Source organism: Tripterygium wilfordii, chromosome 3 (genome assembly GCF_013401445.1).
Source record: "Tripterygium wilfordii isolate XIE 37 chromosome 3, ASM1340144v1, whole genome shotgun sequence".
NCBI classification, from domain to species: domain Eukaryota; kingdom Viridiplantae; phylum Streptophyta; class Magnoliopsida; order Celastrales; family Celastraceae; genus Tripterygium; species Tripterygium wilfordii.
In genome coordinates, this window is record NC_052234.1 from 9094888 (window position 1) to 9109445 (window position 14558).

The window sequence follows — 14558 nt, forward strand, 5'->3', positions numbered from 1 at the left end:
TTTACTCTCTGTGGTTGTATCATTTTACTCTTTAAACCGTTAATAAAGCCAACAAAACAAATGCCGTTGGTTTAACAACTTTTTGCTCGTTCCTAATCTTTGCTGTCATGTCAGATACGTTACGTCATGTATGAACCATGAAGATGTCAAATTTGGTTTAACCAACATTTTACCTTATTCCTACGTGGCATGTGTTAGATACCCGAATCTACAATAATTGAATAGTCAACTTAATTTGTTACGTGTAATCTACAAATGGTCCTAAAAAAAAAAAAGAGTCAAGAAACGAAAAATACTTGGTCAGAGCAACTCCAATGGACACATTTTCATATGCTTGAAAGTGAATTTGATGGAAAATTTGGAGCACTAGAGCTCTACAATGGATGAAAATGAACACTTGAAAACACATGAAAATTTTAGAGACACTTGAGATTTGAATTGTCCTTTAAGTTGTGAATACTAATAAAAACTCGTCACGTGTACTCAAGAGAGAGGGAAAATAGTTGATAGTTAATATTATGAAGTGTTTGAAAATGTGCTACCATTATAGCACACACACTTAATATTAGCTTTTGACATTCCTATCAAGACATATCAAATGCTACCCAATTTGTTACCATTGGAGATGCTCTCACCGGTAGGGTAATGCCTGCCAAAAAAACTCCCGAGGATTAAGTCAGTAGCCGAAAGTGAACTTAGGCACAGTAAATAAGCTAAACAGATGCAAAGTGTAAAATGCTGAGAGATTGGTCAAAGGTTGAACGTTTGGTGGTGAAAAGTTGAATGTTTAGGTGCTTTTGGACTTAAAGAGACGCATGTCAGGATACATGCCCTAGCGTGATTGAGCAAGGAGAAGTCCCCGTACTAAAGCAGGGGTCGTGGTATTTGGTGGTGGTTGCAGGATTTGTATGTTTTGATGAGGTTATTGTGCAAAGAAGAAACCCCAAATTTTGATTCGACTCAGAAGTCAAAAAATTAGTCCAACCCAAAAATTGAGAACTAGATCTTGCAGCTAGGTTACTACAAAACGAGTCGAGTCCGACCCAAGTTTTTAAAATCCGAGCTTAAAAGTGTTGGGAATTCCAATAAAAAATATTCTATTAATGGATCTTATTTTTTTATTGATATAAGTATAGGGTTCACAAAATTTTATAAATTGAATCAAAAAATAACACATCCATTATTAAAATGACTATCATTTTTTTTTATTGAGATTCCTATCACTTCATTCTATCAGGATCACTCGTTTTCTGGGTGTAGGCCCACTCAGGTCCTGCTTGCCAAAATTGTGTTCTTTGGACACGTGCTTCTTTGTTATTGGATAGAGTAGCATTCATTGTGTGTAGGTACAGGTACGGTATCACCGCGAATTTTCCTTCTTCTTTATTATTAAGGTTCTCTCACCAGCCGCTCTGAGACCTGAACTATCCTGTGCTGGCATCGTCCTCCTTTCTTCGGAGGTTCCTAAGCGTGGAGAGTACTATAGAAGTGTTTGTTAAGAGAGATCCGGTATTTGTTTCGGGCACTCGTTCCTTGATTGGGAAGCGAGAAACGGAGATAGACCGCAAGAGACAGTAGTGGAAATCAGTAGATAATAAGATATATAGTGTTGAAAATGGAGCGGTATTTGAAGAGATTCGAGGTGGAGCACAAAAATCCATCAGTGGAAGCTCTGAGCAGATGGAGATCCGCGGTAACGGTCGTGAAGAACCCCGCCCGCCGATTTCGTATGGTCGCTGATCTCGTCAAGCGAAGAGAGGCGGAGAAGAAAAGGCTAAAACTCCAGGTTATTAAGTCTTTTCTTGCTTTATTTCTGCACTTCTGTTCTGTGTTCACGTTCGATCATTGAGGAAATTAAAAAAAAAAAAAAGGTGACGAAAATCATGGTGGAATTCAAAAGTCATGAATATTGGTCTAGTTACTTTGACTTTGTAGATTTCTTTTTGTCCTCGCATTTTCTGTTGCACGGATTTCTAGGCAAATAACAGTTTGTGAAAAGTGAAAACCTTCACTTCCTTCTTGTCAAAAGCTAACAAAAACTGATTATCAAGCATGACGAATCTCTGCTAATAATTTCCGATATTTTTTTTTTCCCTAAAGCGTTGGGTTTTCTCTGGAAACAAACAAAGGGCGAATTGTTGGGCGATAAGATTCGTTGTTGCCAATTATAGAATAAATCAATTAATATAGAATTAATCGTTACAAAAGTCTGGCCCTTTAGAGGCGCTGATTACTTCAGTACGCATGTTACCTAAACCCGTTTAAAAAGGCCTGAATTTGGGATCGAGTATACCCGTTCTACGTTGCGCTCGATTTCGCGTCAGAAACCGCGTTGCGACGTTATCTTGATAACGATTGCGACCATCTAGTCAGAAATCGCATGGGTCAACTAAAGCCCTCCCCACAAATTTTATGCGGGGCCCAGTCATAGGGACGGTCTTGATCTATGTGGCGGTTTGGCTGATCCTCTGTGGATTGATACTAATTAAGTTATGTGGGCCATTTGTCTGTTGATTTCTTACTTTTGATCGTGAAATCTTTTTTGATAAATCACTTAATAACGTAATTCATTTCTCATTATAAACAAAACCCTGTCCTACTACACCCAACTCACTAATCGAAGCGATAAAAATGATGTTTATCACCCTTGTGATAAGGCATCAAATACCCTTATCCCTTTTAAAAAAAAGCCCTGCCCTAGTATGGAATAATTGCAAGGAGAAACTTCGTGGAAGTTTCCTTGCATTTAGTGGCTTAGATATGCAAAAGAGACGTTAACTACTATGACCTTTGGCGCTTCCCGATGAGGATTCCATGTGCGTGTCTTATGTGTTGCCAACAAGTCTTATCCTCATATTTTATTCCCCGCTCTACATTTTTTTTTTGTCTACTCTCTGTGGCCTTGTCTTTTCCACTTCGTAACAGAAAGTCTTCTGAGCTTCCTTTTGATAGTATTTAACAATCAACTTTTTCATTAAATAATCGACTCCACAACTGTTGCGTAAATGGTATAGTTCGTAGTTGTATGTGATATTGACGTAATATGATGATAAGAGTTCAAACACGGTTCAAACACGGAGTGATTATGTCAACCAAGTCATGTCATGGGGGCGTAGAAAGTGTGAAGCTGAACACATTTTTACTTTTCATTATTAATCAATTTCATAATCAAATATTATTCAAATTCCAATTCCCAATTATGATATGGCATGTTGCAACCTCCAAGAAGATGTGCTTAATTTTATTGGATATAGTAAAATTAGCACACACTAGTGTACCAAATCCTTTTGCCAATTTAACTCAGGTCTCTGTCATTACAAGCAATATGGAAGAAGGATAATGTGTTTAATCTAATGTAAAAATTAGTTGCAATACCTGATCAAAACTCTTTTCTACGAAGAATTACACTTTCTTTTCAGAGTTTATACTAACTAAAGCTTGATCTTTCTTTTATCATCCCATAATTTCCTTTGACCGTTTAAAATTTGTTGGTTGTAGAAACTACAAGCTGGTGGAGAGATTTATAGTTTCAGTGATTTCTGTTCTTCTAAGTTCTAACTTGTTATCCTCTAACCATGGGTATTTCAGCTGCCAACTATTGTGAGCTTTGTGTGCTAGTTGTTCATATAAAACTTCAAGCATTTTGAAGAACATTACGAGCGTCTCTCTTTCTCCTTAAAGAAAAGACACTTTAATACATATTTCAAAACAATTGGACCCCTTATCAAGTGTAATTCAGCAAGCATCCATGTAGTTGTTCCTTGAATTTGGCTTACATTTGAATGCGATGAAAGGCACTTTGTGGTTCGATTGGATTGTGTGAAATGTCAGTATGGTCATCAATGAGACCTTGTTAGTTGGGTTGTTAGTTTTCTACCACTGCGTTGTGGAGATAATTTTATTAATCGACCCAAATTATTTGACATCTTAATATCTAAGTTTTCCTTTATTGTTGGCAGGAACAAATACGAGTGGCTCTTTATGTACAGAAAGCGGCACTGCAGTTCATCGATGGTATGACCATCAAAATTTACTTATTTAACAAAAGTATTATTTATTCTTGGATTTTAGGTAAATATCTTGTTCTGATATTGAGTTTTCCTATTCATCTGATCTTGTATAGCTGGTGGTCCATCCCATGAATACAAGTTGTCAGATGAGGTTAAGGAGGCAGGTTTTGGTGTAGACCCCGATGAGCTTGCATCTATTGTTAGCAGCCATGATATTAAGCGCTTGAAAGACAATGGTGGAGTTGAAGGAATTGCAGAGAAAGTATCCGTATCACTTAGTGAAGGTGTCCAAGAAAGAGAATTACCTACCAGGGAAAAGATCTACGGCCTCAATCAATATACAGAAAAACCTCCCAGAACCTTTTTGATGTTTGTATGGGACGCACTACAAGACCTGACACTAATTATTCTTATGATTTGTGCTCTAGTTTCTATAGGCGTAGGAATCCCCACTGAAGGATGGCCGAAGGGTTTGTATGATGGATTGGGAATCTTACTCAGTATATTATTGGTGGTCATGGTTACTGCTATTAGTGACTACAAGCAGTCCTTGCAATTCAGAGATTTGGATAAGGAGAAGAAAAAGATTTCTGTTCAAGTCACTCGGGATGGTTATAGACAAGAAGTCTCCATCTATGACTTGGTCGTGGGAGATATAGTTCATTTATCAATCGGGGACCAAGTTCCAGCTGATGGGGTATTTATATCCGGATACAGCTTTCTTATTGATGAGTCAAGCTTGTCAGGAGAGAGTGAACCAGTTCATGTATACAATGGAAGACCTTTTCTTCTTTCAGGAACCAAAGTTCAAGATGGGTCTGGAAAGATGCTGGTTACGACAGTTGGTATGAGGACAGAATGGGGGAAGTTGATGGAAACCTTGAGTGAGGGTGGAGAAGATGAGACACCACTGCAGGTGAAGCTAAATGGTGTTGCTACAATTATTGGAAAAATTGGTTTGGCTTTTGCTTCACTGACCTTTATTGTACTTACTGCGAGGTTTCTGGTGGGGAAAGCGATTCATAATGAGTTGACAGATTGGTCTTCGAGTGATGCATTGACACTTTTGAACTACTTTGCCATTGCAGTTACTATAATTGTTGTTGCTGTACCAGAAGGATTACCACTGGCTGTGACACTTAGCCTTGCCTTTGCAATGAAGAAATTAATGAATGACAAGGCCCTTGTAAGACATCTGTCTGCATGTGAGACAATGGGTTCTGCTAGTTGTATCTGCACAGATAAGACGGGGACATTAACCACAAACCATATGGTGGTTAATAAGATATGGGCATGCAGAAAAACTGAAGACATCAAAGCTCACAGGGTTGGAGATTATTTGAACTTGAAAATATCTGATGGTGTTGTAGCTATTCTTTTGCAGGCTATATTTCAAAATACTAGCTCTGAAGTAGTCATAGATAAAGAGGGAAAGCAAAGCATTTTGGGAACACCAACTGAATCTGCACTATTGGAGTTTGGCTTGCTTTTAGGAGGGGATTTCAGTGCACAGCGTAGACAATGCAAAATACTTAAAGTTGAGCCTTTCAATTCAGTAAAAAAAAAGATGACTGTTCTTGTGGCACCTCTTGAGGGTGGTTTCAGGGCTTTCTGCAAGGGTGCATCAGAAATAGTATTAAAAATGTGTGACAAGGTTGTTGATGACAGTGGAGAAGTTGTTGTTCTGTCTGAAGAACAGGAGAGGAATGTCTCTGATGTGATTAATGGCTTTGCCTCTGAAGCTCTGAGAACTCTCTGCTTGGCTTTTAAAGATCTGGATGACACTTCTGATAAAAACAGCATCCCTGAGGATGGCTATACATTGATAGCAGTTGTTGGAATCAAGGATCCAGTGCGACCTGGAGTCAAGGAAGCAGTTCAAACTTGTTTAGCAGCTGGAATTACTGTACGTATGGTCACTGGTGACAACATAAACACAGCGAAAGCCATAGCAAAGGAATGTGGTATATTGACAGAGGATGGTGAAGCCATAGAAGGACCAGAGTTCCGTAGCTTGCCTCATGATGTTATGAGGCAAAAAATACCGAAAATTCAGGTTTGACACAATTTCACAGAAAAATGTGCTTTCCAATCATATTTTTTTGAACATATGAACTTTCCTTAGATTCTTTTTATTGAAACAGGTAATGGCTCGGTCGTTGCCTTTGGACAAGCACACATTGGTAACCCAGTTGAGGCAAATGGGAGAGGTCGTCGCAGTGACTGGTGATGGAACCAATGATGCTCCAGCTTTGCATGAGGCAGATATTGGACTTGCTATGGGCCTAGCAGGAACAGAGGTTTGTACCTGTTTCTGATTGTTTTCTTTATGTTTGCGGTCTTCTTACCTTATTCATTCATGTAATATTACATTGTAATTAAGTTTGTTTAACATCTGATCACTGCCTATAGAATCCATACTCAATTGACGGAGCACATTTTCTCTGAAAATGACTCCTCCAATATGGAAACATCTGAGGCAGGTAAAAATTTATCATGTTGTGCTGGGCGTGACCGTGGAGCAGTAGTGTTAGGGCAAATGCAATGAGAATTGATTTGTTGGGCCAACATTTTTGTTGGCCCGGTCCCACCTCTATTACACAAAAAGTTAAGTCAAACACGTATTCTAATACAGTCACATCAGCAAAACACAAATTTTTATACACTTTTTCTTCCCACACACTTTCTCTTTCCACCCAACCCAACAACATTCCATTCCTCCATATTATCCACAACAAAACTACACCAAAACATCAAATAGCAATACATCCACATCAACAAAACACTTATCCCAATACAGCCACATAAGCAAAACACATTTTACAATACAGCCACATCAGCAAAAGACAACATCTTTGTTGGCCCAATACCACTTCACCATTGCATTTGCCCTTAGCTATCAAATAACATTTTATATTAATAATACCTATGCCGATGGCGTCCATCTTTTTAACACATTGCCACCTAGAGGCAGAAAGGATGAATTATTTTTAAAATTCATGATCTTCAGTCTGATCAATGAGCTTCAAGGTTTTGATTACAAGTTAGATTGTTTGAATTGGGACAGTTGTCCCTTCTTAGGTTGTGAATTCACCCTCATTTTTAGGATTGGGGAACATGTTTGCTCGATTTTTCAAATGTGACCATATTCTCAAATTACAACTTGTGTAGAAAGTTTGATTTGAGTCTTGCAGTCGGTGTAGAACTTCTGTCCTGTTACTCCAGTCATCTGGTACTTCAGAAATTTATATCATTCTTAAACTGACCTCCATGTATACAATTTACAGGTTGCCAAAGAAAGTGCTGACGTCATCATAATGGATGACAATTTTTCAACTATTGTAAATGTAGCAAGATGGGGACGTGCAGTATATATCAATATTCAAAAGTTTGTGCAGTTCCAGTTAACTGTCAATGTTGTTGCTCTCATAATCAATTTTGTTTCTGCATGCATCTCTGGTACGTTGGTATTCTTAAGCTAGCTTTTCCATCATAATACTTTTTTTTTTCCAATCGGCCAAGATATTTAAAATTTTCTTCCACATATATTCCAGGATCTGCACCCTTAACTGCTGTGCAGTTACTCTGGGTAAACATGATTATGGACACTCTCGGTGCACTAGCTCTGGCGACAGAGCCTCCAAATGAGGGACTGATGAAAAGGCCTCCAGTTGGTAGGGGCACAAGTTTCATCACCAAGACAATGTGGAGGAATATAATTGGTCAGAGCATATATCAACTCGCTGTCCTTGGAGTCCTCAATTTTGGTGGGAAGCACCTACTGGGACTCAGTGGCTTAGATGCTACTACAGTGCTTAATACTTTGATATTCAATTCATTCGTATTTTGCCAGGTAGAGTGTAGTATAATTAGCCACCTAAGTAATAATGTTTTTCTTGTTTGTTCCTTGTACAGAGTGCTGCTTCGAGGACATTTTTTCACTCAATATTTACCACTGAAGACCCAAGTTAAAATTGCTAACAGATTATATATTGCTCACAACAATTGTTGCATAGTTTGCCTTTCCTTATGATTTATTGAGTTTGATTGAGCAGGAAAGATAATTTTTTGCTGATGTGTACGAGTTGGGTGCTCATATAAATTTAGCTAAGATTCTTCTTTGCTTTCTTAACTAGATTTCCATTTACTGGCCATTCTAACACACTAATGATTCCAGTTTGTTAGATTATATCTCAATGGCACATCATGATATAGCAATATGTGATTACCTTTCTCAATATACTTCCTATAAATTCCGGACGCACTCAGAATTCCGTAGGGTTGTGCAGTCATAATTTCATTTAATGTCTTGTTTATGCTCAGTATGTGCTTGTGATTCATTATGTACATTTCAATCTCCTGTTTGATTACTTATGATTTTTCGCTTTGAATTGTTTTCCAGGTGTTCAATGAAATAAACAGCCGTGATATAGAGAAGATTAACATATTCCGCGGCATGTTTGATAGCTGGGTATTTTTGGCAATCATATTAATAACAGTGGTTTTTCAAGTGATCATAGTTGAGTTCCTGGGAACTTTTGCCAGCACTGTGCCACTAAGCTGGCAATATTGGCTTCTCAGCGTCGCGATAGGCGCTGTTAGCTTGCCTATTGCAGTCTTGCTGAAATGCATCCCTGTTGAAAGTACAGCGGCTAAGCACCATGATGGTTATGATGCGCTCCCTTCTGGTCCAGAATTGGCTTGACGGGGAGGTTTTTTTTTCCTTTTATTTTACAACTGCAAGGCAAGTGGCTAATAGATTGTTTAACACAATCTAATTTTCTTTTTCCTGGATGAGATAAGTCTTGGGAATACAAGTGCAGAGGAGATATAGACCTTTCACTGTCCTCTCTCTGCATTTTGGCATCTTTGCCTTGGAGATTAAGAAAAGATAATGGCTTCATTTGGTGGAGCAGTTGGGTTGATTTTCAACGCTATCTGTTAAGCTGTGGGGAAAAAAAACTGAGCTTAAAACTGTGAAATAAGCTACCTATACTGGAAAAGAAGGCTCTCTTTGGGTGCTCGCTTGTTAAAGAATAGCCTTCATTTCGAGCATAATTGGAGTGACAATTTTGCCTTCAGTTGGATTGACGATATTTCTTGGCTTTCTGAGTCTTCTTGCTCTCTTTCTTTGTTGGTGTTATTGTTACATATTAACTGTTTATATAAAGAAAATTTCACCTTGGCTTCTAAAGTGTAGTGCCAATATTTCTCGGCCTTTTAACTCCTCTTTTTTTCCTCATCTAAATTTGGTGCTATTGGTACCAACCAAAAATGGTTTATATGAGCAGATTTTATCGGTTGTTCTAATATTGCTGTTTGGTAAACTGCCTTTAAAAACAGTTGTTCATTTTTTTTTTTGCAATTGTAATTATAATCAACGGGGAGTTGAATACAATTTTTTATCGTATTTTTTATGGCGACTAATATTGCTGTTTGGTAAATGTTTTTGTAATTATAAGATTTTGTGACTTGTCAGCATTACTTGGGACCTACTTTTTTACACTTTTGCCCCACATAAGTAGTAGTATCAACACCAACAAGAGGTGACTCGATTGATAATCGATTGTGTTACGAATATGTTTGTCCAAGATTCAATTTCAATATCAATATGAAACATATTTGTCAACGGTATTCTAAAAAATTGTGGTATTAGCAGGTTGCAAGGTACAGGCCCATAATATCATCTAAGCCCATTCAAAAAGCCCAGATATTGCACCCCTGGTCAAGGTATAAAAGAACCAAGCCTACATGAATGGCCCATCAAATGAAATACTCTCTTTCGTGAATGGCCTAAGCCAGTCCAAACAGCCCACCCAAAAAGCCTAAGCCCATACATCAATGCCCAATCTCGTTGGACACCAACAGAAAACCAAATTATTTTGGATCATTCCTCAAAATCTTTATTATAAGAATAAATGATACATATAGCATAATTTAGGACTCAGCCCTAATGGTATATATATATATCATACAACACCATGCTCCAAATATAATCTCAGTACCCAAATAAAGACCAAAAAAAAATTGATATATTAGCTATCTCATGACAATGAGCTCATGAGAAAGAATGGTTGAATTTTAAGAATTGAAGCTTTCATCTAAACCTTCGCTTCGCTTCTCCATACGCGACAACGCCCGAGACAGTCATCGTATAGCCAGCAATGCCCACGAATGTGACAGGGTTTCGGAACAGGAGTATAGAGATCACAACAGCTACAGCTCCTTTTGCATTGCCTAATACCTGACCATAAACAATAACTAATGAGCTTTCACAGGCAGTGTTATACAAGGGAGAAGGCAAGAAATAATGTCATTAACAAACGTTGGAATCATTTTGTCGTCCCTCTAATGATATGCATTCTGTATGATTTTCATTACGCAGAATCCTAATTTATCGCTAAGTGGAATCTGTTTGAAATATGATGCAATGTTAAGATTCCATCCAGAAGTTCAAAGTGATTTTAGGGAATAAGGATGGTAAGTGATTCAAAGATCACAATCCGCACAGGTGTTTTTTGCATATATGTCTTTAGACACAAATCTTCTGAGTGCGCTTGGCGATTGATACTACCATTAGAATCCCGACGGTGTGGGATATCAGCATTAACCATCCACAGGTACTTCCCCACCCTAAATCCCAAATAGGCCTTGAATCAGGTTTCTGATTCTCTGAATGATAAAAAATACCAAGTAACAGATATTGAGTGTACAATATGCAGCACAATCAAGAGGAGACTATAAAGTCAAAGCAGTAGTATATTAACTTGCATCAGAACAGCCAATCTTCCCCGAATTCAAGTCATAAAATTGTTTCTCAAAAGAACGGTAATGAAAGACAACAAATAAATGGCAATGCAAACCTGAAGTGTCAGGGCACTTGTGTGTTTAGTCACCAAGAAGTTGGACAAATTTGCTGAGTAGGCCATTGTTGAATTAACGAGAAGAAGAAGCCACATAAATTTGTGTTGCTTGCCAAGCGATAAAGTAACCTCTATCACATTGGGTTCCATTACGAGTGCCGCTGGCAATAAAACTATAACGGCAATTGGGGACATGTACAGCAGCAAATTCATCGAGTTCAACTTTTCTCTGTAACAGCACAACATATAGAGTGATTAGTAACCAACAGTAGGCCAAATTTAACACCCATTGGGATAAGAACACCGTAAAAATAAGAAAAATGGCACCTTTAAGTTAACTAAAAATATATATTTGTCTCAACCGAATCCAGCATAAGGGAAACACAAGCACCTTCTAAGAAAAATGGCAAGGAAGGAAAGTTAATGCCTCTCCATCAGAAAGGAGAACATGAATTTAGTCGCTGGAAATCAATGCAGCCAGGAATTTAAAAAAAAACACTTAATGTCAAATCTGATTACTCAAAGGAGCTAAAAGTTGAGTCATAGAAGCTGCAGATATAATTAATGAACTAGAATAAATCTAACTAATAGCACTTGTTGCAGAGCATTTGAAATAAATTGACACTCCACATTTTATCAGAACTTAGGTGTAATGTTCAAACCACAAAGCCAACCCCTACAACACAGCATACATCCTTCATTTACAAACCCTGCCACCACTACAGGAGCCTCGCTCTGGATCTGTGATGTGCACCAGATGTGGCTATTCAACTCCTATTTGCCCAATCAACTTTGATGTCAGAGTTCAAGAAACAAGAACGTCCCTTTGTAGAGCCTTGCCATATGGGAAGCAAAAGAGCTTTTCATGGTACGGTTGGCCATAAAAAATCCTTAGTTGGTCCTTTTTCCTTCTATTCTAGATCAAGGAATAAAGTTTAATTTTTGAAGAACCTCTAGAATGACAACCTCCATAGATATATTATTACAACTACACTGGTCATTTTTCCAAGAAATGTAGCTTCACATCCTACATCAAATATGAGGTTGAGTTCACCCCCTGGATTTCTACATAAGGCCCAAATTTCTAGTTAATTTTACAGGCTTATTGACTAGAACCAATCTATTACGGAAGGCCAGGCGAAGCACATGAAGTTCAATATTCGATCTCTTTTTAATTGACAATCTGCAAAACCACTCAAACCTCCTGACCATGCACCACTCAAATGTGGCTGACAAGTGTAGTCTCTTACTGAATTGAAAGACGGCAAAGGACTGAGGCATGTTTATTTATGGAAAAACTGAATGAAGACAAAAGGCTGAAGTTGCAGTCATTCTTTGTGCGCATGGCATACCGCATCTGCCAGCCACTTTATAAAACAATGCTGGTAATAGACAATGAAGGTTGATCATTTTATTGAACTATTGCTGTTAAGATGGTTTGGCCTTTTATCCCCAACAACATATAAAAGATTAAATCCATAATAGAAATGACCTGAAGAGCCATTTGTCGTTAATGATCTGAAAAGCTAATCCATCATGACAACAAAAGAAAATGAGATCATAATGGTTTATGATTAAAAGCAAAAGAGAATTTACCCTTCCGAAGAAAGCAGGATACCCTGAAGAACCGACTTGAAGGCCCTTGCAGCAGTGGCACTTATGCACATAATGAATCCATACAAGTGGAAACCCGGTTCACCCTGACAGCAGCAAAATATTCAGCACTAAAATTTAAGTAAATCAAACAAATGAAGAAGAAGAAAAAGAAGTTCTTATCCAGATTCTAGAAGATTAAACGATAAGCATACTTGAAACGAACATAGAATAGGGCAGGCGGCACCATCTGATGATATTTATGTGGCAAAACTACAGAGCTTCCATATTAAAACATATCACATATGTCAAATAACAAATGTTGCATGAGTAAAATAGGAGCACAGCTATAGCATGCATGATTGAAACCATTATTTATAGATAAACATACAACATAAATTTTGTCTTCAAAATCTATATAACAAATGAAGAGTTCGGGCAAATTTATTAAAAACAAAGAGAGTACAATAATTTGAAATTAACCCATTGCTGATGATAGAACTAGAATAGAAATTGTTGTTGCCTACTTACACGAGCCATATCAAGAAATCAGTAATTTTGTAACCCTACAGAAAAAAAAAAAGAGTAGAGGACAAAAAGTTGCCGCTTAGGCTATCAGTTATCACTATCCCATGTAACCACTAACTTTTACTCTACTTCTTCCATGCCCCTCTCAGCTTTTGCATCATATCCAACATCTGTGCAAGCCGCAATCACAGACAATTAATTTTCCATACAATTTCTATTCCAAACTGATGCAACAAAGACAAAATAGCAGTTGTCCTGCCTAAGAAGCTGACACCATTGCCAATAACTCGACTATCCATGCAATCAGAGAGAATGTAACTGTCAATTTGACATATTCAGAAGTAATTTCTAAATCTTGGCAATCACTTCAAAGCCTTCGAATGACAATGATCTATATAGTATAGATCATCAAAAAGATGGACATAGCATGAAATTCAAAGATCATTGAATTGTATAACCACAGCTGGCATCAATTATCCTATCCTGAAACAGATCTGGATTGCCATGGCCAACAAGACAATGCATATAGCAATCGTAGAAGAAGTCAAACAACATATCAATTACAAGACGCAAATCAATCTTCAAAGATCTATTACCCAAATCAAAGTCCGACGGTAAAACGACAAAAGAAAACTCACAATTCTCATCAATCAAACATTTCAGAAACCAAAATGCACATACCCCACTAGCAATCACACAGCCAAGAACAACGGGCACAAGAGCGCCATAAGTGACCCAAGCCTCTCTCTTGAAGGTCATCAAGTACGCGAATAAAGCCGTAAAGAAAGGCGTCGTAGCACCGACAGCCTGATTGAAAGATACGGGCAAGAACCTCAACGAGATATTTCCACCCACAACAGACCCACAAAACACAATGCTCAAAGTTGCAATCTTAAGGAATTGTGACCTTGATTTGACACTCTGGAGAGGAACAACCTTCATAAAAACAATGGAGATGTAGCTGAGGACTGCACAGGCCGTCATGTGACACATTGTGAGGAAGATTGGGAACCTGAAGCCATAGTTGGAGAGCAAGAGCTTGTTCAGGAGAAGGACTCCAATGTTTGAGGAATACCAGAGGATTATGAGAGAAGATATGAAAATGGCGTGCTTCTTTGACGGTGACATGTTGTAGATTCACAATGGTGTAGGAAGGAAATGATGATTCTTTGGATTTGTTGTTGTTTTTGTTGGGATTAGTCTCACGATCTCAATTCAGGTTCAATATTTGGGAGAAATTTGAGAGCTCATTGTCTCTCTCTGGATTTGTTTCTGTGCACGCGTCTTTTTTTTCTGATTGTCTGATGTGTGATAAGTGTAATTTGTCTCAATACTTTTTTTTTCCCTTTTTTTTTATTTAAGAATTAAGACAAAGGAATTTTCTTAGGATTTCATTTATAGAGTTTTTTTTTAATGAACATTTATAGAGTTTTTAAATAAGGGAAAATTAAAGATTAGTCCCCTATTGAAGAGTTTTGTTCCAAAAAGTATACTCTTAAAAGTCTTATTCCATAAAACCCATGTAGTTTGAACTAATATTCCAAAAAGGACAAAAAATTAAAAT

General features: G+C 37.7%; 2 protein-coding genes across 2 annotated transcripts; one reads left to right on the forward strand and one right to left on the reverse strand.

Annotated features, from left to right (window-relative positions):
- Positions 1-1426: 1426 nt before the first annotated feature.
- On the forward strand, positions 1427-9237 carry LOC119988310 (putative calcium-transporting ATPase 11, plasma membrane-type). The gene is made up of 7 exons (XM_038833300.1): positions 1427-1786; positions 3960-4014; positions 4124-6066; positions 6155-6310; positions 7298-7469; positions 7565-7863; positions 8413-9237. The coding sequence occupies exons 1-7, from the start codon at positions 1616-1618 to the stop codon at positions 8713-8715; spliced, it is 3099 nt and encodes a 1032-aa protein (XP_038689228.1). The 5' UTR covers positions 1427-1615; the 3' UTR covers positions 8716-9237.
- Positions 9238-9890: 653 nt separating this feature from the next.
- LOC119988264 (UDP-URONIC ACID TRANSPORTER 1) lies at positions 9891-14280 on the reverse strand. The gene is made up of 4 exons (XM_038833239.1): positions 13676-14280; positions 12470-12573; positions 10874-11102; positions 9891-10254 (listed from the first exon to the last, which is right to left on the reverse strand). The coding sequence occupies exons 1-4, from the start codon at positions 14120-14122 to the stop codon at positions 10108-10110; spliced, it is 927 nt and encodes a 308-aa protein (XP_038689167.1). The 5' UTR covers positions 14123-14280; the 3' UTR covers positions 9891-10107.
- Positions 14281-14558: the final 278 nt, after the last annotated feature.

Bases quoted from the DNA above. Each gene is read 5' to 3' on its own strand.
- LOC119988310 (XM_038833300.1), top strand. From the start codon at position 1,616: ATGGAGCGGTATTTGAAGAGATTCGAGGTGGAGCACAAAAATCCATCA. The intron at 1,787-3,959 runs GTTATTAAGTCT...TATTGTTGGCAG, and splicing joins AGAAAAGGCTAAAACTCCAG to GAACAAATACGAGTGGCTCT. The intron at 6,311-7,297 runs GTTTGTACCTGT...TACAATTTACAG, and splicing joins TGGGCCTAGCAGGAACAGAG to GTTGCCAAAGAAAGTGCTGA.
- LOC119988264 (XM_038833239.1), bottom strand. From the start codon at position 14,122: ATGTCACCGTCAAAGAAGCACGCCATTTTCATATCTTCTCTCATAATC. The intron at 11,103-12,469 runs GTAAATTCTCTT...GTGCTGTTACAG, and splicing joins ATCCTGCTTTCTTCGGAAGG to AGAAAAGTTGAACTCGATGA. The intron at 10,255-10,873 runs GTTTGCATTGCC...GTTTATGGTCAG, and splicing joins CAAGTGCCCTGACACTTCAG to GTATTAGGCAATGCAAAAGG.